This window comes from Balaenoptera musculus, chromosome 12, assembly GCF_009873245.2.
Source record: "Balaenoptera musculus isolate JJ_BM4_2016_0621 chromosome 12, mBalMus1.pri.v3, whole genome shotgun sequence".
NCBI lineage: Eukaryota > Metazoa > Chordata > Mammalia > Artiodactyla > Balaenopteridae > Balaenoptera > Balaenoptera musculus.
The window spans coordinates 50,981,813-51,005,713 of record NC_045796.1 but is presented as its reverse complement, the minus strand read 5'-3'; the positions used below and the strand labels follow the sequence as shown (position 1 = coordinate 51,005,713).

Below are 23,901 nucleotides of genomic sequence, written 5' to 3'. Positions count from 1 at the left end.
TGTGTCCCAGACACTGCTTCCCGCCTCACTCCAGCTGCCGTTGTTACTGGCTGAATTGTGTCCCCCCTACCAAATTCATGTTGATGTCCTAACCCCCAGTACCTCAGAATATGACTGTTTGGAGGTAGTGCCTTTAAAGAGGTAACTAAGTTAAAATGCGGTCACCGGGGTGAGCCCTAATCCAGTATGAGTGGTGTCCTTATAAGGAAATCAGGACAAACACAGAGGAAGCCCATGTGAAGACACAGGGAGGAAAAGATGGATGGGAGGCCTCAGAAGAAACCAATCCTGCCAACACCTTGATCTCAGACTTTCAGCTTCCGGAATTGTGAGAAAATAAATCTCTGTCGTTTAGGCCACCCAGTCTGTCGTATTTGTTATAGCAGCCCTACCTAGCAAACTAATATGCCAGTCATGGCCAGAGGTGCCTGGAGTCCTCTAACTGAAGGGTACTGTATAAGTCTTTTTTGTGCACCATGATATGGAAAAGGTTTCAGAAGCCCTAAGATACAGACCTAACATACCTGGCTTTCCTCCTGGCCTATAGTAAAGACTCAATATGTGCCAGATATTGTTATTATTCCAATTTATGAAAACCTAGGTGTAAGCATCTATAATGAGACTCTCATATTCCTTAGCATCATTTAACCGGTTGCTCACATTTACAACACAAGAACCAAATGCAGAAAAATACAGAGGAGAGGTAGAAAGAGGAGTTTCAAGAAACACAGGGCCAAGCACAAGAACAACAGCTCATTTTGATGGCAAGAGCTCAAGTCTTCCCAAGGCTAGCCCTCTACTGAGAGAAAACCAGAGATTCACCTTCAAAAGTGACAAGGTCGTTTCAGCAGTCTGAAAGCATAATATTCTACTAATCCCCAAGAAGTACAATTTGTATTTCTGCACTTGTTAAAACAAGTATTTAAATTGTGCAAGCTTAGTACAAAATAAGTTGTGAAAAAATTAGCCAGCAATTTCTCAAAGACACAATAGAAACATTTTTACGTACATGTCATTTCCTTTGGGTGCAGTCACTGAACTTTAAAATTGAGGATACCACCCTGGCGGTTAAGACTCCATACTCCCAACGCAGGGGGCACAGGTTTGATCCCTCGTCGGGGAACTAAGATCCTGCATGCTGCACGGCATGGCCAAAACAAACAAACAAAAAAACCAATGAAACCGTAAAATTGAGGACTTCCTTCAAAGGGGCAGAATGTATATTTGGGACACAGAAGAGAGGCTTGACTTATAAAGCTATCCTTTTCTCACTTCCCTTTGACAGCTGGTCAGATAACCCAGAACTCTTCCAGAAGAGATTTTTATGGCTCTCACGCTAGAGACGGGTAGGCCTGTGCCACAGGAGCCACTAGCCACATGTGGCTACCAAGTGCTCACAATGTGGCTAGTGTGACTGAGGAACTAGGTTTTATTTTTAATTAATTCTAATATAAATTTAAAAACTGATACTTGTTTGTTATTGGGGAAAAAATTATGTCTGAAACTACATGAATATGTGAATCTAGGTTTTCAACTGTAAATTGTATAAATCCTAAAAACAGATCAAGTGTGTCCCATGAACATTAGCATCCAAACTGAGTGTGCAGTAAATGTAAAATACACACCAGATTTTGAAGATGTCGTATGAAAAAATGAATGTCAAATATTATTATATTTTAATATTGAATATTTACATGCTGAAATATTTGGCACATGTTGGATTAAATAAGCGATTTTAATCTCACCACTTTCTTTTTATGTTTTTAACGTGGCTACCAGAAAATTTTAAATTACACATGTGGCTCACATTACATTTCCCTTAGCGCAGAGGCAGACTGTCATAAAGCTAGTTAGACTTTACTTGTAAATAGTCATATGACCATACTTCCTGAATAATTATCCAGCTACCCAGAGTGAGTAGTTAAGCATTTATCTGCTTTAATACTATATATCTCCTGGCGAAAATGTGGGCCAGTAGGCTTTGAAAAGCTGGTAAAAACACTGCACTTTAACAATAAGGTAAATAGTTTAAATGACTAAAGTCAAGAACCTGAAATAATATTTAGGGCATAAGTGTATTTGTAAAAATTACATCTCTAGTCAGGCCTAATTTAACATACCTTGGTTGACACATATAAATCATTTATGAATTTTTGAATTATATACAATAGAATATACTTTGCTAGATATGTCAGAAAACTGCTTTCATCTTCTCTCAAACCTTAACAATTCTGTATTACTTTAACCTCCAAACACTTATTTGATTCAGGTGGAAATCAAAGATCTCTAAAACAAAGAGTGACTGACATGCAGATCCTGTTGATTTTAGGGGCGATTACCCCTACTCTCCACCAGCATTATGTTAATTAACATACACTAGTGCCCACCTTTTCTCAAAAATCTTCTACCAGTTTACTTGAGAGAAAGTGGTCAATGTTTTCAATAAAATAGGCTGAGCTGGAAAAAACTTAACCCAAACATAATTTAATCTTCTGACGATTATTTAAAATCACACAATTACAGACACACACTGGCTACTAAGTCTCTGAGGCTCAAAATTATTTTTAAGATTAGGAGAATTTACTTTTAAAAATTATGTGTCTATTTTGTGAGATTTAACCTACTTTGTAATAAAAATAGATTATAAGTTCCTATCTAAAAAGTTATCAGACACAATACATAGATCAACATTTTCAGAGATCAATTAGAATCCAGTAGAGTATATTTAACATAAATTATACTGAATTTTATATTCCAGGATAGTTAAGAAAGCTTTAACTTCCTCATGGAGATCAAATATCAAAGCTGACAAAAATTCAGAATTTATTTGGGGTGAATATCTTGATCCAATTTCATACTTTAATTAGACTTTTAAATTTTTAACAACCTGCTTTTAAAAAACATGTAAATCTATGTTTCTCAGAAAAGTCGAGTTTAGAATTTAAAAAATAATCCTATTCTTTTGGCTTTCTTGTTTTGTGAATTTTGAGTTAAAATAGACATTTAGGTCACATGTCTTTGACTCTATCTTAAACACGACATGATGAGCCCACGGTACCACACAGAGATTAAATCTTGAGAAATTACTCTGTCTTAGGGGATTGGAAGTTATTAAAAGGTCAGAGTCCCCAGAGTTGTAATCTGTCATATTCGGCCCCAACTTGTCATGTAGTGGCAATTGTGTTGCCTAAGGGGGAAGGGACAATGAACCATTGTACCCAATACAACATATGATTTTCTTCATTCTAAAAAATAAAACTGGAAAAGTCAGCAAGACCATAACTATGGCTGTGAACACTTAATACTCACAGAAAAGTTTAATGCAATGCCCCCCAAAGAAAAGTTACACAAGTCTTTAAGAGATGTAGTAAATGAAAATGAAAACCATTCATCGATATTGAAATGCTAAATCCAAACCAGTATTAGATATAAGACACGATATACACATCTTGCCTCTTGGATGGACGCTATGGGCCAGCTCAGTGAGCTACCACATCTCTGTAAGAATCTGTGAGTGAGCGTTGCAGAAAGCCTGACTTCAAGCACACAATCCAGTCACAGCGGGCTGACGGAGAAGAGACCGACGGAGCAGTCAGGCACGTGTTTGGGTCAGCTCTGCTCCTGGCCGAGCGGCGTGGACTGCGGCACCTGGTGGGTGGCTGGTGGCGGAGCAGGCTCCTGTGTCAGCTGTAGGTGCTGAGCCGGATCTGAAGCACTTGCTAAATGGAGCTCCCCTGTTTGCTCTTGATGGGCGTGAAGATGTTCCAGAGTTTCCTTGGAGAGTGTGATGACGTGCACTGGCTCGGTCTGTGAGGGTTCCATCTGGCTTTCAATCATATTGAGGCTTTGAATGTGTTCTGTTTGCTCCTGTTGAGCTGAAAGAATTAAGTTCTGCAGTTGCTCTGGCTGCTGCGTGAGCAGGGTGAGGTTAGCAGCCTGTTCTGCCGTCATGTTCTGGGAACTCTCTGCAGTGACGATGCTGATTCCTTGGCTGGGACCAGGCATGAAATTGATGTTATGTACAGAATCAGTTACAAGAAGCTGAATTTCCTGCTCTCCGGAGGTAGAGAGTTGATAGGGCTGTAGCTGAAGAATATTCCTGACCTCTTCAGCATTATTATTGCCGGAAACGCTGCTGGCATCGGACGCATGTTTCTCTTTGCTATGAATTTTTAAGTGAGCCTTCAAGTTGTCTAAGCGAGCAAACTGTAAGTTACACTCAGGGCAGGAGAAAGGCTTTTTGCCCGTGTGCAGAATGCAGTGTCTCCTCTTGGCACTCGAGTCAGAGAAGGATTTGCCACACACGGTACAGGAATATGGCTTTTCTCCTCTACGAGAAAGTATACATTTCATTTTAAAAACAGGAAGATCTATTTATCACTTCCTGATCATTTAGGGAGAAGCAGTCAAGAAGAGAGGAAAATCAACCTGACTGGAAGCATAAGTCATGGGTTCTCTTACTAACTTAAGTACTTGGAGCAAGTCACGCCTGCCAATGGGCTTCAGTTTCTAATCTTAAGAAAAAAAAAAACCAAAACAATGGCAGGGAGGGGTGTTTGAGGACAGGTGGTAGATGGGGCTGTGACGCTGGGTCAGATATGATAAAACTTGATGATTCCACAGTGTGTATTTCAGATAAGAAGGTAAATAGTAATAAATTACACACCAAGTTCTTTTTTGTTTTTAGTTCTCACGGCCAATTTTTAGATTCTAGAAGCCAAATAAATATATATGATTGATTTCAATATTAAAAATTTGAGTAGCCCCTAATTATTTGTGTTAGAAGAACTACTAAATCAAATCCGGAAATAAGTTGTGTGAACAAATAATTTATTCAGAAAATATTAAATTTAATATTTAGTTTTGATTGAAGATAAATCAAAATTTAAGAAATGACATCAATAACGCAAACTTTTGCTGGCCAGAATCAGTTTTCCTGATTTGGCCTAAGTGAGGAATTTCTTTATTGAAAAGATAAAACAAAATAATAAACTGCCCAGGAAATTCTACTAGAGTAATAATTTGGGGAAAAGGACTATATAGGGAATGTATGTCACCCTACTGAATGCCAGGGTTGGATGAGGACTCCATGTGAGAAAAGGATCTGCAAAACTTTACCGATGGATCCTGATGTGGGTCTGAAGAGAACTCTTTGCTGTGAAAGATTTGCCACAGATTTCACAAGTAAATGGCTTCTCACCTAAAAAAGGGGAAAGCGTTCAGAAATATACATCCAAAATAAAACAAAAAGCAAAAACCACCCCATAGTTTCACAATATAAAAAAGAACAAAGGCAATACCACTTGAACCCTCAATAAGCACGAGTGAATGAATGAAGCACTTAGCCAGCACCTACTACGTACCTGAGCACTGTGTCCTAGGTGCCAGGAGGATACAGGGAAAGTGGGTACGGTTCTTTCCCTCAAACACTTAAACACTGAGACAAGGAGGTAAGTGATTCTACGAAGGAAACACATTCGCTCCTGTACAGTCCACCCTCAGGTAACTTACACTCCCACACTTTACTGCTTGACCTTCCCAAGGGTCCCTGAGTACTAGGGTGACTTATGGATTATTCACATTTATATCTACCTTCCCAGTGTATCCAGAACCTGACCACTTCTCACCACCTCCACTGCCACCCCTGGCCCAGGCCGCCATCACCTCCCTGCAGCAGCCTCCTCGTGAGTTTGCCCACTTCTGCTCTGCTTCCCTGTCGTCCACAATGAAGGAGGCAACTGGAGTGACCCTTTACACAGTCAGATCCTACCACGCTCTGCTGCAAGTGCTCTAGCGGCTCCCCACCCCATCCGGAGATAAAAGCCAAAGCCCTGGGCCTACACGGAACCACAGCTCTGACAGACCTGTCCACCCACTGCCACTCCTCGCCCCGAACCTGCCTAACCTCACCGGGCACTCTCCCCTGCTCACCACACAGTCTCTGGAGAGCCCCTGAACACCACACCCCAAGCAAGCCGCGCTCAGGGCCCTCGCACTCACCATCCCCTCTCCCTGGCATGTCTCCCCCAGGGTCTCCCAGTGTGGTTCACTCTCCACACTGCCTTCAAGTCTCTGCTCAAGTGTCACATTACCAGTGAGGCTTTATCACCACCCAAAGCACCGCCCCAGCACGTCTTGGTCCACTTTCCAAGTCAGTTTTCCCACAATGCTATCGCCACCTTATATACTGTATGTTATTTATTACCTATCTCTCCCATTCTTATGTAGGATGATTTGTGGGTCTGCCTACTCCTAAGACCCCAGTGCCTAGAACTGGGCCTCGGACACTGTTCCAGAAATCCTTGTTGAGTAAATGAGTTTCACAGAGTGGGAACTAAGGCCCACATAAGATGTCGTGACTGCTCCAGACCCCTAGTGGGGTCTGGCAATTTTTTTTTTTAAAGAAATAAATTTATTTATCTATCTATTTATGGCCGCGTTGGGTCTCTGTTATCGCGCACAGGCTTTTTCTAGTTGCAGCGAGAGGGGCCTACTTTTCATTGCGGTGCACGGACCTCTCATCGCAGTGGCTTCTCTTGTTGTGGAGCACGGGCTCTAGGCGCACGGCCTCAGTAGTTGTGGCTCACAGGCTCTAGAGCGCAGTCTCAGTAGTTGCAGCGCACGGGCTTAGTTGCTCCGCGGCGTGTGGGATCTTCCCGGACCAGGGCTCGAACCCGTGTCCCCTGCACTGGCAGGCGGATTCTTAACCACTGCTCCACCAGGGAAGTCCCTGACAATTTTAATAAGCCTTCAACAGCATTTATTTAGCACTAGTTTATACACTGCACATACAATGACAGACTGCCATGCCCTCCAGAAATGCAACTAAGTGATCCTAATGCAGGCAAGGGAACTATGAATTTGAAAAAAAAAAAGAAAAAGAAAAAAGAAAAATCCCACTTAACTATATAACAACAAGGGATGAGTGAAGTGGGGGATGGTCAGGTAGCTTCCCTTTCACAGCATCTACTAGAAATTTCAGGTGACATGTTTCCCCAAGTTCAATCTAGGTAGAGGACACTTGTGACAATTTGGGTGAGTCTGCATCTTTGCAGCAGTAACTCTTACCACTCCAAAGGTTAAAACCAGGCCACTGCCATTCTTTCCATGGCTTTCCAACCAGAGCTGCGTTCTATTCTGATCTCGGTTTTTCTCCCTCTCCCAATTCCAAGACTGAGTACCTGCTCTGTCCACTTGTCACTGTAAAGTTCTGTGTGGGGAGCACATATAACAACGTTCACGTTATCATTCAATTCCATCTGGGGTTGCAACACCTCAGGGATTCTGTTGGCAAATGTTTTCAATACTGGAAATTCTTTCCAGAAACATCCTCGAGCACAGTAAGAAGGCAAATTTTCCTAGCCAACGTGAATCTGGGGAAAGTCTTCCTACTCCTCTGGTTCCTAACTTGTTCTGGTAATGGTTACACGGCTCCACTGCCTCCGGTTCACCGACACACTCCTTCTTCCTTTGCCTCAGCTCTACGAGGATGGACGGACCCTCAACAAAGCACAGAGCTGAGAAACAGAAAGGAAACAAAAGACAGGATCACAGCCTGAAAAAGATACACATGGTAATCAGGTACCGCAGCAGGGCTGCAGCTGACTAAACACTCAAATGAGTGGTATCAACAATACCGCCGAGAGGATGGGTGAGGACGAGGCAGGAGCTGGCTGGACTGGAGAGGGGCCCCATTCAGGTACTAGGATAAGCAGAATGACCACACAGCGGGTGTCGGAAATGACCACAGCGAGGACAAAGAGGGATGAGGATTCACTCTGAGGAGCCTGGGACCTAAAAGGTGAGGCCAGGCCACGAAGAGCCGTAAATTCCAGGCAGAGGACCCGTGGGACTTCTGGAAGTTTTTAGCAGAGGACAGACAGGACAAAGTACTGAGAAAATATACGTGGGGACGGTGGGTAGGGGCGGCTGTAGGAATCTGTGTAACAGTCTAAGCCACAGTGCCGAGGCCTGGACCAGGAGGTGCAGGAAGCAGACGGAGAGGAAAGAGAAAAGGTGAGGTGACAGGGCCTGGGTGGCAGCGGGGCCAGAAGGGAGTTGGTTACAGGAGGATCAGACAATGGCAATGAAAGGACAGGGCAGAGACACGAGTATGACCATAGGTTCCACCCAGGGGGATGCTGACAGAAATATTTAAGTAACTCAGAAGTTTTCCTTCCAGACCCTCTCCTCAGCTGTACATGCCACTCATCCCACCCCACTCTGACGACCTGTGAATCCCCATCCCAGCTCCAGACGGTACCGGCTCCTGCGGGCTTGCTGGGTATCATGGCCGGGTTTCCTACCCCATTGGCTCAAACCCATGTGACCATCTTGGTTAACGCAGCAGCGTCCAGCCCCTGACCCAGCCAGGGCCGACAGTCCAGTCTGCTCCGAGTGCACATTCGACTGGCAATCTAGCTCTGTACATTTAAATTCCTCAAACAGCTGCTTTCCTTTTCTTCAAAAATCAACAATGTTCACTGTAGAAGACTCAAATAATACTGAAAAGCACAAAGTGTACAAAAAACACTCAGAATTCCCCTGTAGATCGCCACCTCACACTGTGATGAACACCTTTACAGGCGTCTCTGTGCACACACACAGGTGATATACTATGTACACCATGAGATGAGCCAGTGCATGCTGGTCTGTAACATCAAATGGGAATGGAAAATTCATCTTAAAAAAATGGTTAAAAACAAACATTTTAAAAGGGTGTTTTGTGTTCCACTATGTATCTTGTCCAAAATTTGCCTAACTAATCCCTTACTGAGGGACATTTAGGTCACTTTTAAGCTTGTGACATTATAAACAATCCTGCTTATGATGAACATCCTTATGCAAACATCTTTTCACAACTGGACAGCTTACCTTTTGATTCATATTGCCAAAGTTCTTTCCAGGAAGTTCCCAAATTCCTTTCCCATCAACAGAACTTAAAGATGCCCATTTCCTCACATATTTGTCAATCTAACAGGCCAAAAGAAATGCACATTTCTTTTTCTCTGACAATTAATGCAGTTAACATTGTTTCAGACGTCTACTGGCCATTCCTATGTCTTTTTCTGTGATATGCCTTTCAGGTCCACCTGCCCAGTTTTCTCCTGGGGCACTCATGTTCCCATATTTGGGCTATTAACACTTCGCCACATATGCAGTGACTCTTTTTTCCTAGACTAAAAATCTCTTAAGTACATCTCTTCTGTCCACTCTCTTGATTTGAAGGCCTTCATCTTTCTTCCCCAGAGCCTGGTAACTGGCTCATCCCCAGGACCCTCCCTCTCTGACCATCCTCCTGGGGGCTGCCTGAGTCCCTTTCTATGCACGAACCAAAATATGCCTCCTCTCTGCCCAAAGTCCGCCCCCCGCTTCGCCAGGGGCCTGCCCCTTGTCAGCAGTCTCACTCTAGCTGTTCACCGTGGAATTCCTCACTACGGCCCCCGGATGCCGGCCTCTCACATCGTCAACCCCACGCATCCTGTTCCTGTCTGGAAACACCTCTTCCAGATTCCTCTGTCTGTCTAGCACTTACTCTGGCTTCAAGACTCAGGTCCTTCCTCTGGGACGCTTTCCCAGACCTTCCCAGGGCAAGTGAAACACTTCTGTCCTTATGTTCACACCTCTACTGGGGCTCGTATCACGCTGTACTGAGGTTCTTACTAGATCACATGTAGACTCTGGAAGGGTATGTTACAGTTAGGGGCCCCCAGGTCTCTCAAAGTTGGGGACGAGCAACATTAATGGATAGTCTGAAAACGTGGCTGAGATTTAGGAAGCTTCAAATCCCATCCAACAAAATGAGGCTGTGAATGAAAGCTGTGGCTCAATTAACTGTGTCACAGGCAGGGGATCTACCTGGGAGTAAGTGGGAGCCCGCAGGGGTGGATCAGTGTTTACCTAACACCACACAAGGGACAGGGACACTGGAGGGCTGGGACTCTACTGTGTGTACTGTGGTCAGAGGCCACGCACCAGGCTTCTCCATGACCTGGGCTAATTCTCTGAACTTGCCCCCAGCTCACCAAGCAATCTTGGGATCACTAACTTGGTTTGCAGGTACAGTGATGTCAGGAAGGCGGTTCTGCAGACAGCAGAAAGGTGCAGTCCCTTTGTTAAGTGAACACACTTGATGGTTTATCACTCCTTTGCTTGGCATGGCTTGGCTCAGTTCCTGGAAGCCTGACCAGCTCCAGGTATGGGGAAAAAACTGAGCTGCAGCGACCTCATTGGCACTGCCTGTCACCTTGCTGGCATTTCAAATTGCATCCGTCCCCCCGCCACTGAACATGCCCTCTAGGGAAGAAAGCACCTCTTGTTTATCTCTGATTTTTTGTGCTTGGCAAAGGATATCTAACCCAGAGAGAGTTTGCACTTAAAGAGCTAAGAGAAGAGAGTCTTGGTTTTCCAGTGGGCGTGGCCCTCTTGGCAGGACCTGCGTGCCCTGCCAGCGGCTGTTCTCGCCACTGTCCGCGGAGGCTGAGCGCCAGCTCGGCCAGGCAGCCTCTCCCAAACCTTCCTCTCTGCCCGGGAAGCAGGCGAGCGGCACCCCAACTCTTTTCAACACCAATGTCGTGCATATTCTCCAGGCTAAGGACAGATGGGGCACAGTCTCTGCTTCCAAGAGCCCAATCTTCTGATGGGTTTGACCTCTTATCTCTAAGTCAGACAAACCACTTTACAGAGTCCCCGTCTCCTCTCCTACCCATCGCATCCTCCACTTCTCTCTTCTGCTCCTCAGGGCAGCGGGTGGAGCAGAGTTTGCTGGGATCCTGGAGACAGGACTCGTGTTGCTTTCACCCCCAGTTCAAGGCCTGGTTCTCCTCAGAAAGACCAGAAGCCTCACTGACACCTTATGCTCAGAAGATGAAACGTCTCACCCCGGGCACTGCGCCACGTAACCGAGGCAGCTCGGCTCTCCTCCACCTCCGCCCTCCCGTGGGGGTTCTCTTCAGAGCTCCACACGCTGCCTACAGGCCTGTGTGTAAGCACGGGAATCTCGACCGCTGCTCGCGGTGCCCCCTGAGCTCGGACACAGATACCCAGTCGTCTCCTCCGCTCGTGCACCTGGGTGCCAAACGGCCGTCTCATGCCCCACGTGTCTAAAGTCTAACTCTCCATCTGTCCCTCCGCCTTCCCCGGGTTCTCACCCTTCCGGCCGCTTCCGCCTCCCCTCCTCTCACCCCCATATCCAGTCATGGGCCCATCACGGGAGTCTTCCTTCCGAATACATCTGGAGCTGGGGCACTCGCCGCCTCCCCACCACTGCCGCCCTGCGCCAAGCCCCTGTCCCGGCACCGCCTCCTAATGGGTCTCTCCACCCTCCTACGGGCGCCTGCACCCCTGCCTCACCCCACACGGCGGCTGCTGTGATCCTATTAAAATTCTGTGTTACATCACGTCACTCCCCGCAGTAAAGCCATCCCATTTGGAATAAAATCCAAAGTCTTTACTGTGCCTTCAGAAGTTCTTAGGCCTCAGCGCACACTAGAAAAACCTGGGGAGCTTTTAAAAATGCCAATTCCAAGGCCTCTTCCCCAGTCACTTCAATCAGAATCTCTGGGGGTGGGACCAGGCTTTGTCTTTTTTAAAGCTTCTCAGGGGGTCGAGGCACACAGCCAGGCCGGGAACCCCGTGTCACACGGGCTCCAGCAGCCTCTGATGTCCACCCACACTGCACCCTCCTACTCCCACCGCCCTGGCTCTGCCCCGGCACGACGCTGCACCTCGGTCTGCTCTGCCTAGGACGCTCTTCTCCGGGGTAGACTCGACGGCTTGCTCACTCCCCACAGCACGCAGATCTCCATCCAAGCTGGCACCTCATCAGCAAGGCCTTCCTGGACAAGCCCCCATGTCAAAGGGCAGCTGCCCCTCCTGCCTCCTGTCCCTGCGTTTAGTTCTTCAGAGCACTTACCCCCGCCTAACAGGTTACTCACTCGCTTGTTCTTTGTCTCCTGTTTGAATGTTAACCCCTCAAGACCAGGGGCTCTGTCCATCTCAGGCAGTGCTGTATCCTCAGGGCCCACAACAGTGCCTGGTACCCAGTGCCTGGTACTGTTCAGTAAGTATGTGTTAAGTGGATGAATTAAATTTCACAGAACCTATTAATGATGTCTATAGAAAGACTGTATAGAGATCCATTTTCATAAAACTCATACCCTATGAGATATTTAAGAAAGTAAATGACTTTGAGAAAAACATGTGTCTTCAAAAAAATGTCCAAAGCAACATAAAGCAATCTGATATATAATGTTGGTAGACAATTTAACAGAATCATTAAACTATCAATCTAGAATGGGAAGTTTTTCTTAGAAAAACTAACAGGTTTCTTTTTAAGAAATGTTTCTTTTTAAGAAAAGCTTCTTACCCAAAGTTCTAAAAGGCCCACATTTTTACTTTTCTGATCTTAAATGAAAGAATTTGATCTGCCCTAATTGATCCTGCCTCCTCTTCATCCTGGAAACTGATTTTTCTAGAGGTGGTGATGCTTAAGTTATAAGTACTGGTTCTAGGAGAGAAAGTGGAAAAATCCTCAGTGCCTGTGCTGCCTTAGCGTCTGTTTCGTTTTCTAAAAAATTTATCTTGATAATCTTCAATGCTGAGGTAAATTAAAATTTAAACAAGCAACCTCATTCAGACTTGTACTATTTTGTGGTATTAGATGAGGTTTCATTTACGAACAATGCTCAGTAAGTACACTCCATTTTGCTAACCTACAGACATGGGATGTCCCCACAGGATTGTGTGACAGCATTCTGCCTGGGCTTTTTACGTGATCTACTTATAAAATTCCCACACAATTTACAAAAACTCAGTCTGAGGAGGGGACTCCCAGTACTTCATTTCTCGCTCCCCTAAAAACATAAAGCACACGAGAAAGACAGGGTGAGGTGGACTTTTACCCGTGTGTGTCCGTAGATGTTTCTTTAGCTGAGACACATCCATGAATTTGCGGCGGCAGTGGTTACATTCCGGCAACGAGTGGCCTTGTCGCAACAATAAAAAAAGTGTCAGTGCATATATGCTGTCCCTGCATTTCTTCAGTGATTTGTGTTAAAGCACTTCCCTGAAAAATAATCACTTTAAATATGGTACTTTAATAACACAACAATTTTTAAATTAAATTTGGTAACAGTTAATAGTTTCCTAGGCATCTCGACTCACTGCTTCCCCAACAGAGGTGGGACCCTTCCAGTCTCCCGAAGTGTGATCTCCTTTTTCCCTCAACGCACTGGTGTCACTGTGGCCAACCGATCTCAAATGATGCTCCCGATCCCCCCTTCATTTATTACCAGTTGGCAGGAAAGAAAAAAGGACAATGGGTGGAGCCAGGCTGCAGAAAGCCTGGACTGACGGCTACGGGCTGGTGACGCCTCTGTCCAGGCACCACTAACAACCAACCGACTGGCGCCCTCTTCGTCACGCGGTGCCTTGAACAATACCAATTTTGCAGGGTTTCTGCGTGTGGCACCGAAACTCCAATATAGAAATTTAGTATAAATCACAAGGTAGTAGAGAGTAACCCAAGGACACCAAATTTAGATTGCTTTTTAAGAACTATTTCCCTAAAAACTCATTTATCTTCTACAATATGAACCTACTGTTCCGGAAACAATTTGTATTTGCGTTTCTCCCCCAACCAATCCAAATTTTCTCTCACTTTATTGTACCTGTATGAACTCGGTAATGGCTCTTTAGTTGTCTTTTCTGGCTGAAATATTTTCCACACTGATCACATGTAAAAGACTTCTGTCCTGCCAAACAAAACACGTAAAACACTATAAAGAACTAGAATGCTCACTAATAAGGTAAGTATCCCAGTGGGCCCAGGTCCCCATTTTCTACAGATAACACAAGTGACTTGTCTACAAACCCAAATGCCTTCAGAGTCTACCACAGTAACATAAATGTGCAAAAGCATGTAAGGCAACAGGGAGTGGTGGAGACTGGGGCAGAACTGGAGAATTCAAGTTCCCCCCCAAAGGCATCCGAAGTAAAATAATTCTAAACTCTGGTGCTTAAACAAGTCATGACTGCACACTGCACTCCCGGCAGCCAGTTTATAAACCCTAGTTTAAGGCTCAACGCTGTGCAGAACTCTAAACTACGCTCTGACAGGTGCACAATTCTGTCTTTCAATGATATCATGTGGGGAATGATACGACGCTGAGAAAAGACCATTTAGATCACGGTAATGCCCACCCCAGGAATGGGAACCTGGTGGCAGCTGGCTCCCCGGCGCAAGCCCGCTACCTGAGTGCAGGCTCATGTGCTCCAGCAGCGAGTGCTTGGTGGTCAGAGCCTTGCTGCACACGGTGCAGGTGTACGGCCGCTCGCCTGTGTGCATCCGGGTGTGGACCTGCAGGGAGTGCTTCTGGGCAAAGCCTTTTCCACACTCATTACATTTGAAAGGTCGCTCCCCTGGAATAAGAGCCCCAGAAACATGACGTAAGCAAGAATCTGTACATCCTTCTGTCCCCTCCCAAATTAAAACGACAGTGAACAGGAGAGACAACATCAGCAATAACAGTTTGCAAGATGGAGCTAGATGAGTCCTATGCCAGTGGTGAGGAGCGCTGAGATACACACAACCTAATTTAAGACAGAGTCTCCACAAGGTCAGGAATTGGTGGCACCTGTTATCTCTGAAAATAGGGGTGAGGGAGGATAAATGACAGTCTGTTTCAAAGGTAGTTAGGCACCCCAGGTCCAGTCTCCTACTCCATGTAACCAGGAGACTGACCCTCTCCTCAGCAGAAGATGGAGATTGTTCTCTGAAGAGGGTAGATCAGATGAAGGTCTCCGGGTTAGAGGTCTCCTAGTGCAGTGGAGTGCCACTATCACAGGGAGAGCAAGTCAAAGTTTACATCTGGGATGAGACTCCCCCCAGCCTTCTGCCCCCTCCTGCATTAGACGCTGGCAGCCAGGCCCACAGCCTCCAGGTGGGACGTGGAGCATCTTCTCCTGGAATGCGAAGGGCCAGCGGTAAGAGAGCTGAAAATGTGATGCCGGGTATCAGCAAGATGCCTACAGGCCCTGTCTACATCTGCAGTGTTGCCAGTAGCTTTTAGCAAACCATTCTTGCATGTAATCAAATATGATTAAAAAAAAATCACCAGACAGTCAAGGAAGGCCTTTAGTAGTAGAAATAGATACCAAAACGGATAAGAGAAAAAGCAACTTGCAGAAAACAGAGACTGCCCAGAGTGAAGAAAGCATTAAAAATTAACAAATAAGTAAATGTTGTTATTAACAGGTTCACAGAGGATTCTAATTAAAAACAAACAAAAAAAGAATTTAAAGGACAAAAGAGCTCCTAGAAGTAAAGAAAAATAAGAGTAGAAACAGAAAAACAATAAAAGTTGAAAGATAAAGTGGAAATCTCCCAAAAAGTAGAGCAGAAAGAGGTGGAAAACAGGAGACAAAAGATAAGAAAATTAGAGGATGAGTCCAGGAGGTGCAACATCCAAACAAGAGGAGTTCCAGAAGGAGAGAGCAGAGCAAACAGAGGGGAATCACCTATGAAATAATTCAGGAAATTCTTCTGGAACTAAAAGGTGGTTTTCCAGACTGTATGGATCTACTGGTAACCACTCAAATGGAAGAAAAGAGACCCACACTAAAGTGATTCAATGCAAAATTGCAGAAACCACGAGGAAAAGGGAAGATGCTACGCGCTGTTTTCCTTAATGAATCTTGTAGAACTACTTAACTCCTTAAACTAGCCTCTGTCACTGTTCAACAAATATTTCTCAAGTGTCTATTGTGTTCAAAGAACCAAAATTCAGGGTTCTCAATCTATCTGTACTTGAAATCTCCGGGGAGCTTTTAAAAACACCAACACTCCAGGCAATGAAATCAGAAGCTCCGGGGCTGGGACCCAGGCCCTGGTAGTTTCAGAAGCTCCCTCGGAGACTGTAACATGCAGCCAGGCTGAGAACCCCACTGCTGGATGCTGCCAGGTCATAAGACAGCAGGCTGCTGGATGACAGAAGTTTGAAGTACCAGACCCTATACGTATGCTTACAATTAGGTTGAGGGGTAGATTACAGGTATATAAGTACAGCCTGACCCAAAGCAGAGTGAGTTAGGTACATAAGAGAGAGCTCAAAGGAGGAGGGATTTCCGGCTAGGGCTGCACTGTCCGCCTAGCCTCCACCTGAATGGTGGCTATTCAAATTAATTAAAATAAAATATTCAGTTCTTTAGTCACACTCACCACATGTCAAGTGCTCAAAATACACAAGTGGCTAGTGGCCACCAAAATGGACAGCATAGATATAGAACATTTCCATCCTCACAAAAGAGCTATTGGCCAGCACGGGGCTGGAGGGACCAAAAAGGAAAAGACATTTACAGCTAGATGGCTGAGTGAGAGAGCTGTCCAGACAGATCTGGGCAAAAACACAGCTATGGTCAAGATGAGGAATCTTCAAGAATCATAAAGCATATTAAATTTGGCTACAGCTTGATTCCTGGACATTCAAGCCTTGAACCAACAACTTCAAGTAAGTAGAGAGGTTCTGGAATCAGGTTCCTTGGGTTCAAATCCCACCTGTCACTATATGGATGCCCTGGGCAAGTTACCTTCAGCTTTCTAGACTTAAGTCTTTTCATCTGCACAGTATTAACTGTCTCACAGGACTGTTGTGAGAATTCAATGCAATAACATGTATACATTATTACAATGCCCATCACATAGACATTGCACAATAAATGAAAGCTGTTATTATTGTTACTTCTCCAAAACACATTCCAATAAGCTGTGAAAGAGTAATTACCCGTGTGGCTTCTCTGGTGGATTGCTAAAAAGTGATTATACTTAAACACTTTGCCACAGTCTTTACAACGGGCCTCAGGGCCACCGGGGCGCTTCCTCCTTCCACAGACCCTCTTGGCTGAACCCTGGTCGTCTTCATCCCCAACAAGTTTGTAATCTTTCAGTTTGACGGACCTCCGAATCCTCCGCTTGCTGCACCGATTCTGGTTGTCCTGCCCATCCTGGGTCTTGGGATCACAGTTCTCATCTTTTTCAGCTGGCATTTCCTCCCCTCCACCTGGCTCACAAGCCGGCTCAGATTCTTCCAATTCTTTTGCTGGCATCTGTTCATTCAGTACACCATCGTCTCCCTCTTTAACCACAAAGTTTTGTCTATTCTGAACTGAATTGTTCACTCTCAGCTGTATTTCTTCCTCTGCAGCCAGTTCTGATTTCCCCTCCTGCAGACTGTTGACTTTTCTTGGTCTTCCCCGTTTCCGCTTTGGATGATCATTTTTCTTATTAGAAATAACAACCACTGGAGCACCAGCTGTGTTCAAAGTCGGTGGCTTTGGGGAGCTATGATTATTTTGAAAGTCTGTGTAAGCCTTTACCAGGTCATAGACTTTTAAGAACTGGGCAGTAGCCAAGATTTGTTCTGTACTTTTCTCACTGGCCTGGAGACAACCCGTGTAGATAAATTCCAGCAGGATACTAAACGTGTCGGCAACCATGCCTTCCAGCATATAAATGGACTGGCCAATCTCCCCCTCTTCAGCAAACATCATTGAGAAGTATTCACTACTGGCAGCAAGTAAGGCTTTGTGGGCCCGGAAATGTACATTCTCCACGATTAAAGTAATGTCACAGAGGAAGCCTTTCTTCCTCTGGTCCTCGAAACTGGCCAGGATGGTGTCACTGTGAGTGTCTGAGTGTACAACCAGCTGCCCAGAAGGCTCTGATGATGTTTCTGCCATTTTCTTTAGAAGCCCAAGAAGAATTAAACCTGAAATAAGAAAATAATGTTTAAAAAGGAAGAGGAATTCTCTAACAAGATTAATCCCAGCCCAAAGGAACCTACTAGTCACTTCACTTTGTTGGCTAAATTTCATCATTTACCACTTTTAAAAGACTATTTAAAAACTTAGCTTTGGGTTCTCATTCCTATTGTACCATTACCCAGCTGGGTGAACTTCCGACACCCACGTGACCTCTCAGGGTCTGTTTTCTGCTCTGTAAAATGAAGGAATTGGGATCAACCATCTCTAAAGTCCTTCCCTGCACTAACTTTCCATAGTTGCATAAATATCAGAATGAAAACTACAGTGTCGTCGATTTTTACATATTATTAGCCATTTTGCCTGTGACACAAAAATAGTAAGAGCGAAGAAAAACGAAGTGAATTGGGGTAGCTGCAATGAAGTAATAATAACGTAAGGCACATCCGGCCTCCCTCTGGAAAGGCGGCGCGGACCGCCCAGGCTGGCGCCCAACGGTGCGGGGAGCTGCGGGAGGGCGAGTCCCCGGAGCCCGCCGAGCTGGGAGCGGGCCGCCGGGGAGGCCCCTACCTCCGACCCTGGACCTCTCGGGCCGGGCCCGGGAGCTGCCGGCTGGGGAGGGGTCGACACGGCCGCGGTGCCGCGCCACCGACGGATGGCCAGTGGCGGACCTACCTCTCCGGACGCCCGGCAGAGTCCAGAACGCGGGTGGCCCACCCGGGGCCTGGCGGGCGCACCCACGCCGGGCCCGCCCAGGCCCCCAGCTCCGCCCGGGAAGCCGCTGCCGTCTCTGCGCCGCGCGACTTCTGCCCCTGCGCCGCCGCCGTCGCCGCAGCCAACACGGAAGCGCCGGCGCTGGGACCCGCCTGCGCGGACGCCGGACCACGTGGCCCGCGGAGGCGCCCGGGGGCGGGGCGGGGTGGAGTGGAGCCTGAGGTCCCCCGGAGGCGCCGCCAGCAGAGTCCTGGCAGGTCTGGTGTTTGCGGTTAGTGGGGGGCGGCGGGCAGTAGCGGCGTTGTCCTCTGCAGTTATGGAAGTTTTATATCCTATTAGCTGCTCACTGACACCTTAATCAGTTTTGTCTTTTCTCCTTTCTGGACGCTGAAGCCGGCTTTCAGGTCTCTAATGTGTGCCGAATGAATGAAAGCGCCTTTACATTCACCGTCATCATCGCCTTTACATTCACCGTCATCATCAGCATCAAAACCATCATCCAATGCCTGAGTCCAAGGGCGTGAAGAGAGCGCTGCAGTTAAACAGATCTGGGTACTGAGTGATCTTGATCAAGTTACTTACCCTCTCAACCTTGTTTACCTTACTTGTGAAATGGAGAAGTTGACACCAGTGCCAACACTGGGTGGCTGTGGGGTAAACAAGATTAAGTATGAAATGGGCTTAATTGTTTAATCCATGTCTACTATCATTAAAATGATCATTATTGTTCGGACTTTCAGCATCTTTCTTCAGTAGACTATTAAGGGTTTCTAACTAGCCTAAGTTGCAGTGTTGTTCCCTCCAATACACGGGAATACAGGAGATCTTTCCAAATGCAAATCACATCCAGAGACTGAAGTCACTGCCCTGCTTGGGATCCATTGTGGCTCCTTTGTACCCTCCTGATAAAGGCCTAGCTTCTGGATATGGCCTACAAGCCCCACCCCAATTCAGTCCCCTCCTACTTCTCTCTCCAATTATTTCAGCACTTTCCCTCAACTTATGCTTCACTAACAGCTAATTGTTTATAATTTATACCCCCCAACACACCCTTCCAGATCCCCAGCTTGCCATCTCTAGTCTCCAAGAATTTGAAACTGTGGGCATAATTACCTCCCAGCTCTTTAAAAATTTTACTAGTTTTTATTAAAATTAGCCTCTTCTTTGACATTTCCCCCATTGTCCTGAATTGCCTCTAAACCCCAGGATTTTCGGAGTCCAACCACTGATCATTTTACTGTCTCCATAGTTTTGTCTTTCCCAGAATGTCATATAGCTGGAATGATATGGTATGTAGCCTTTTCAGATTAGCTTCGTTCACATAGTGATATGCATTGAAGTTTCCTCCATATCTTTTCATGGCTTGATAGCTCATTTCTTTTGAATAACATTCCATTGTCTGAATGTACCACGGTTTGTTTTTTTTTTTTTCCTTTTGGCCCTGCAGCATGTGGGATCTTAGTTCCCCAACCAGGGATGGAACCCATGCCCTCAGCAGTGGAAGCATAGAGTCCTAACCACTGGACCACTAGGGAATTCCCTTGATGTACCACAGTTTATCCATTCACCTAATGAAAGAAGTCTTGGTTACTTCCAAGCTTTGCCAATTACGAATAGGGCTGCTCTAAGCATCTTGTGTGTGTGTATGTGTGTGTGTGTGTGTGTGTGTGTACACATAAGTTTTCAACTCATCTGGGTAAATACCAAGGAGTGCTACTGCTGGATCATATGGTAAAAGTATGTTTAGTTTCGTGAGAAACTGACAAGGCATCTTCCAAAGTGACTGCACCGTTTTGCACTCCTAGTAATGAATCAGAGTTCCTGTTGCTCCATGTCCTTACCAGTGTTCTGGATTTTGGCCATTCTAATAGCTGTGTAGTGGTATCTCATTGTTGTTTTAATTTGCATTTCCCTAATGACATATTACATGGGGTATCTTTTTGTATACTTATTTTCCATCTGCATATCTTTAGTGAAGTGTCTGTTCAGGGATTTTGCCCATTTTTTGACTGGGTTCTTCATTTTCTTATTGCTGAGTTTTAAGAGTTCTTTGTATATGTTGAATAGCAGTCATTTATCAGGTATGTCTTTCACAAATATTCTCTCCCAGTCTGTGGTTTGTCTTCTCATTATCTTGACAGTGCCTTTTGCACAGCAGAAGTTTTTAATTTTAATGAAGCCCAGCTTATCATTTCTTTCACAGGTCATGCCTTTGGTGTTGTATCTAAAAAGTCATTGCCATACTGAAGATCATCCAGGTATTCTCCTATGTTATCTCCTAGGAGTTTTATAGTTTTGTGTTTTACATTTTGACCTGTGATCCATTTTGAGTTAATTTTTGTGAAGGGTGTAAGGTCTGTGTCTAGATTCATTGTTTTACATGTGATGTCCAGTTGTTTAACATCATTTGTTGCAAAGACCATTTTTGCTCCATTGTATTGCCTTTGCTCCTTTGTCAAAGATCAGTTGACTATATTTATGTGGGTATATTTCTGGGCTCCTTTTTCTGTTTCATTGATCTATTCATCTATTCTTTCCCCAAGACAACTACAGTAGCTTATACTCTTGTAGTCAGGTAGTGTTAGTCTTCTGACTTTGGGCTTCTCCTTCAGTATTGTGCTGGCTATTCTGTGTTTTTTGCCTCTCCAAATAAACTTTAGAATCAATTTGTAGATATCCACAAAACAACTTACTGAGATTGTGATTGGGATTGCATTGAATATATAGATCAAGTTGGGAAGAACTAACATCTTGACAATATTGAATCTTCCTACTCAGAACATGGAATATCTCTCCATTTCTTTAGTTCTTTGATTTCATTCATCAGAGTTTTGTAGTTTTCTTCATATAGATATTTTACATATTTTGTTAGATTTATACCTTAGTACTTATTTTATTTGGGTGCTAATATAAATGGTATTGTTTTTAATTTCAACTTCTACTTGTTCATTGCCAATATATATGAAAACAACTGATTTTTGTATATTAACCTAATATACTGCCATCATGCTGTAATCACCTATTAATTCCAGGAGGTTTTGTTGTTGTTGTTGATTCTTTTGGATTTTCTATATAGATAGTCATTGTCATCTATGAATAAAAAAAAAATTCCTCCTCCCCAATCAGTATACATTTTATCTTCTTTTCTTGTCTTACTGCATTAGCTAGGACTTCCAGTGTGATATTGAAAAAGAGTAGTGAGAGGGTACATCCTTGCCTTATTTCTGATCTTAGTGGGAAATCTAGTTTCTCACAATTAGGTATGATGTAAGCTGTGGATTTTTGTAAATGCTGTTTAACAAGTAAGGAAATTCTCCTCTAGTCCTATTTCACCGAGAATTTTTATCATGAACGGGTGTTGGATTTTGTCAAATTCTTTTTCTGCATCTATTAATATGATCATGTGATTTTTCCTCTTCAACCTGTTAATATGATGGTCTACATTAATTGATATTTGAATGTTGAACCAGTCTTGCATATCTGGGATAAAATTCCACTTGGTTGTGGCGTATAATTCTTTTTATACCTGTTGGACTCAATTTGCTAATATTTTTGTTGAGGATTTTTGCATCTATGTTCATGAGAGATATTGGTCCGTAGTTTTCTTGTAATGTCTTTGTCAGGTTTTGGTATTAGGGTAACGTTGGCCTCATGGAATGAACTAGGAAGTATTCCCTCTGCCTCTGCCTTCTGAAAGAGACTATAGAGAACTGACATAGTTTCTTCTTTAAACGTCTGGTGGAAATCACCAGTGAACCCATCTGAGCCTGATGCTTTCTATTTTGGAAGGTTATTATTTATTGATTAAGTTTCATTATCAATATAGGCCTATTCAGATTGTCTGTTTCTATTTTGTATACCATAAAATTATCATAAGGAACAAGGGAAAAATCAAAAAAATTTTGGAGGGGAAGTCCCTGGTGGTCCAGTGGTTAGGACTTGGTGCTTTCACTTTCGAGGGCCCAGGTTCAATCCCTGGTTGGGAAACTAAGATCCCACAAGCCACGCAATGCAGCCAAAAAAAATTTTGTTTTTTTGGACAAACAAAAACTGAAATCATTAACTGTCAACAAACCCTACTCTAGGAAGGAAAATAATGCTAGGAGGAAAGTCTGAGATGTAAGATGGAATGGTGAGAGACGAAAAATGAAAAATCTAAACAAACACTGATTATGAAAAGAAAATGCCTAATTTGGATAGTAAACAAGTAGACTAGATCTAAAATATTGAATAAAAATAGCATTTAAGATGGGAGCTGGTGATTGGTATTAAGTATTTTAAGGATAGAGGTATTGATTGCCTTTAGACTAAGTATGCATGTTAAGAATAGTGGTAACCACTCAATGGATATAAATAGAATGCAGGCACTTCAAAACCCTTAGAAGAGAAAACAATTAAAAAGTCCTTAGTCAATACAAAAGAAGGAAGGAACAGATAAAAAAGAATTGGAGAATATGTTGAAAAGTTAGGCAGGGCCCTTACAAGGCCCTTTATGCTGCATTAGTCAGAGTTATCCAGAGAAACAGAACCAATAGGATATATAGAGATTTAGATTTATTATAAGAAATTAGCTCATATGATTATGGAGGCTGGGAAGTCTTAAATCTGCAGTATAGGCCAGCAGGCTCAAGACCCAGAAGAGCTGATGGTGTAGATGAAGTCTGAAGGCATGCTGCTAGAAGATTCTCTTTTGCTTGGGGAGGCTGGTATTTTTGTTCTATGCACATCTTCAACTGATTAGATAAGACCCACTGACATTATGGAGGGCAATCTGCTTACTCAGAGGTCATTGGTTTACATTTTAATCTCACCCAAAAACACCCTCCAAATTGACACATAAAATTAACATATACCAAGAGTAAGGAATTTTGATTTTATTTTAACTGAGATAGGGGGCCATTGGAAGATTTTAAAATGGGACTGATGAACCTGATTTATGTATTTTAAGAGTATCCAGGTACTAGATGAAAAGTAGATCCTAGAGGGACATGAGTAGAGGTATAGAGACTAGGTGAAATCAGTGCAAAACATGAGAAAAGTCCAGACTCATGGTATACTTTGGAGGTAGTTCTCTTTGACAGGGCTTGTTGAGAGAGTGGATGTTGGGAGTGAGGGAAGGAATGAGTTCAAGGTTAATCCCTAGGTGTGAGGCCAAATCAACTGAGTATACAGTATTACCATTAACTGATCTGGTGGAAAACTGGAGGAAGAGAGGTTGGGTGGATAACAAGTATGGGGTGGACATATTGAATTTGAGATGTCAACTAGATAACCAAGTAAAGATATACAGTAGGCAATTATAGATAAGAGTCTGGAGTTCAGAGGTGAGAAAAGAACTTGAGATATTAATATTTGAGTTATCAGGGTATAGACTATAAATTGTTGTAAGTAAAATCACTTACAGAGTGAATATTGATAAAGAGGGAGTTT

The 23,901-nt window shown here is 44.2% G+C and overlaps 2 protein-coding genes across 4 annotated transcripts; one reads left to right on the top strand and one right to left on the bottom strand.

The window, feature by feature from the left end:
• Nucleotides 1-1,660: 1,660 nt before the first annotated feature.
• Nucleotides 1,661-18,582, bottom strand: ZBTB24 (zinc finger and BTB domain containing 24). 3 transcript variants are annotated; one of them, XM_036871665.1, is made up of 7 exons: nt 18,433-18,580; nt 16,782-17,765; nt 14,254-14,421; nt 13,671-13,754; nt 12,903-12,986; nt 5,119-5,200; nt 1,668-4,330 (listed from the first exon to the last, which is right to left on the bottom strand). In XM_036871665.1, exons 2-7 carry the CDS (start codon nt 17,734-17,736, stop codon nt 3,610-3,612), a joined length of 2,094 nt encoding a protein of 697 aa, XP_036727560.1. In that variant the 5' UTR covers nt 17,737-17,765; nt 18,433-18,580; the 3' UTR covers nt 1,668-3,609. The 3 variants fall into 3 exon arrangements, 2 of the variants coding, with proteins under 2 accessions (XP_036727561.1, XP_036727560.1); XM_036871666.1 differs by lacking the exons at nt 12,903-12,986; nt 13,671-13,754; nt 14,254-14,421 and having other exon boundaries at nt 1,661-4,330; nt 18,433-18,581; XR_005022175.1 differs by lacking the exons at nt 1,668-4,330; nt 12,903-12,986; nt 13,671-13,754; nt 14,254-14,421 and adding an exon at nt 7,182-7,517 and having other exon boundaries at nt 5,138-5,200; nt 18,433-18,582.
• On the top strand, nt 18,413-19,156 carry LOC118904998 (formin-like protein 18). Its single transcript, XM_036871215.1, has 2 exons — nt 18,413-18,728; nt 18,865-19,156. Exons 1-2 carry the CDS (start codon nt 18,413-18,415, stop codon nt 18,993-18,995), a joined length of 447 nt encoding a protein of 148 aa, XP_036727110.1. The 3' UTR covers nt 18,996-19,156.
• Nucleotides 19,157-23,901: the final 4,745 nt, after the last annotated feature.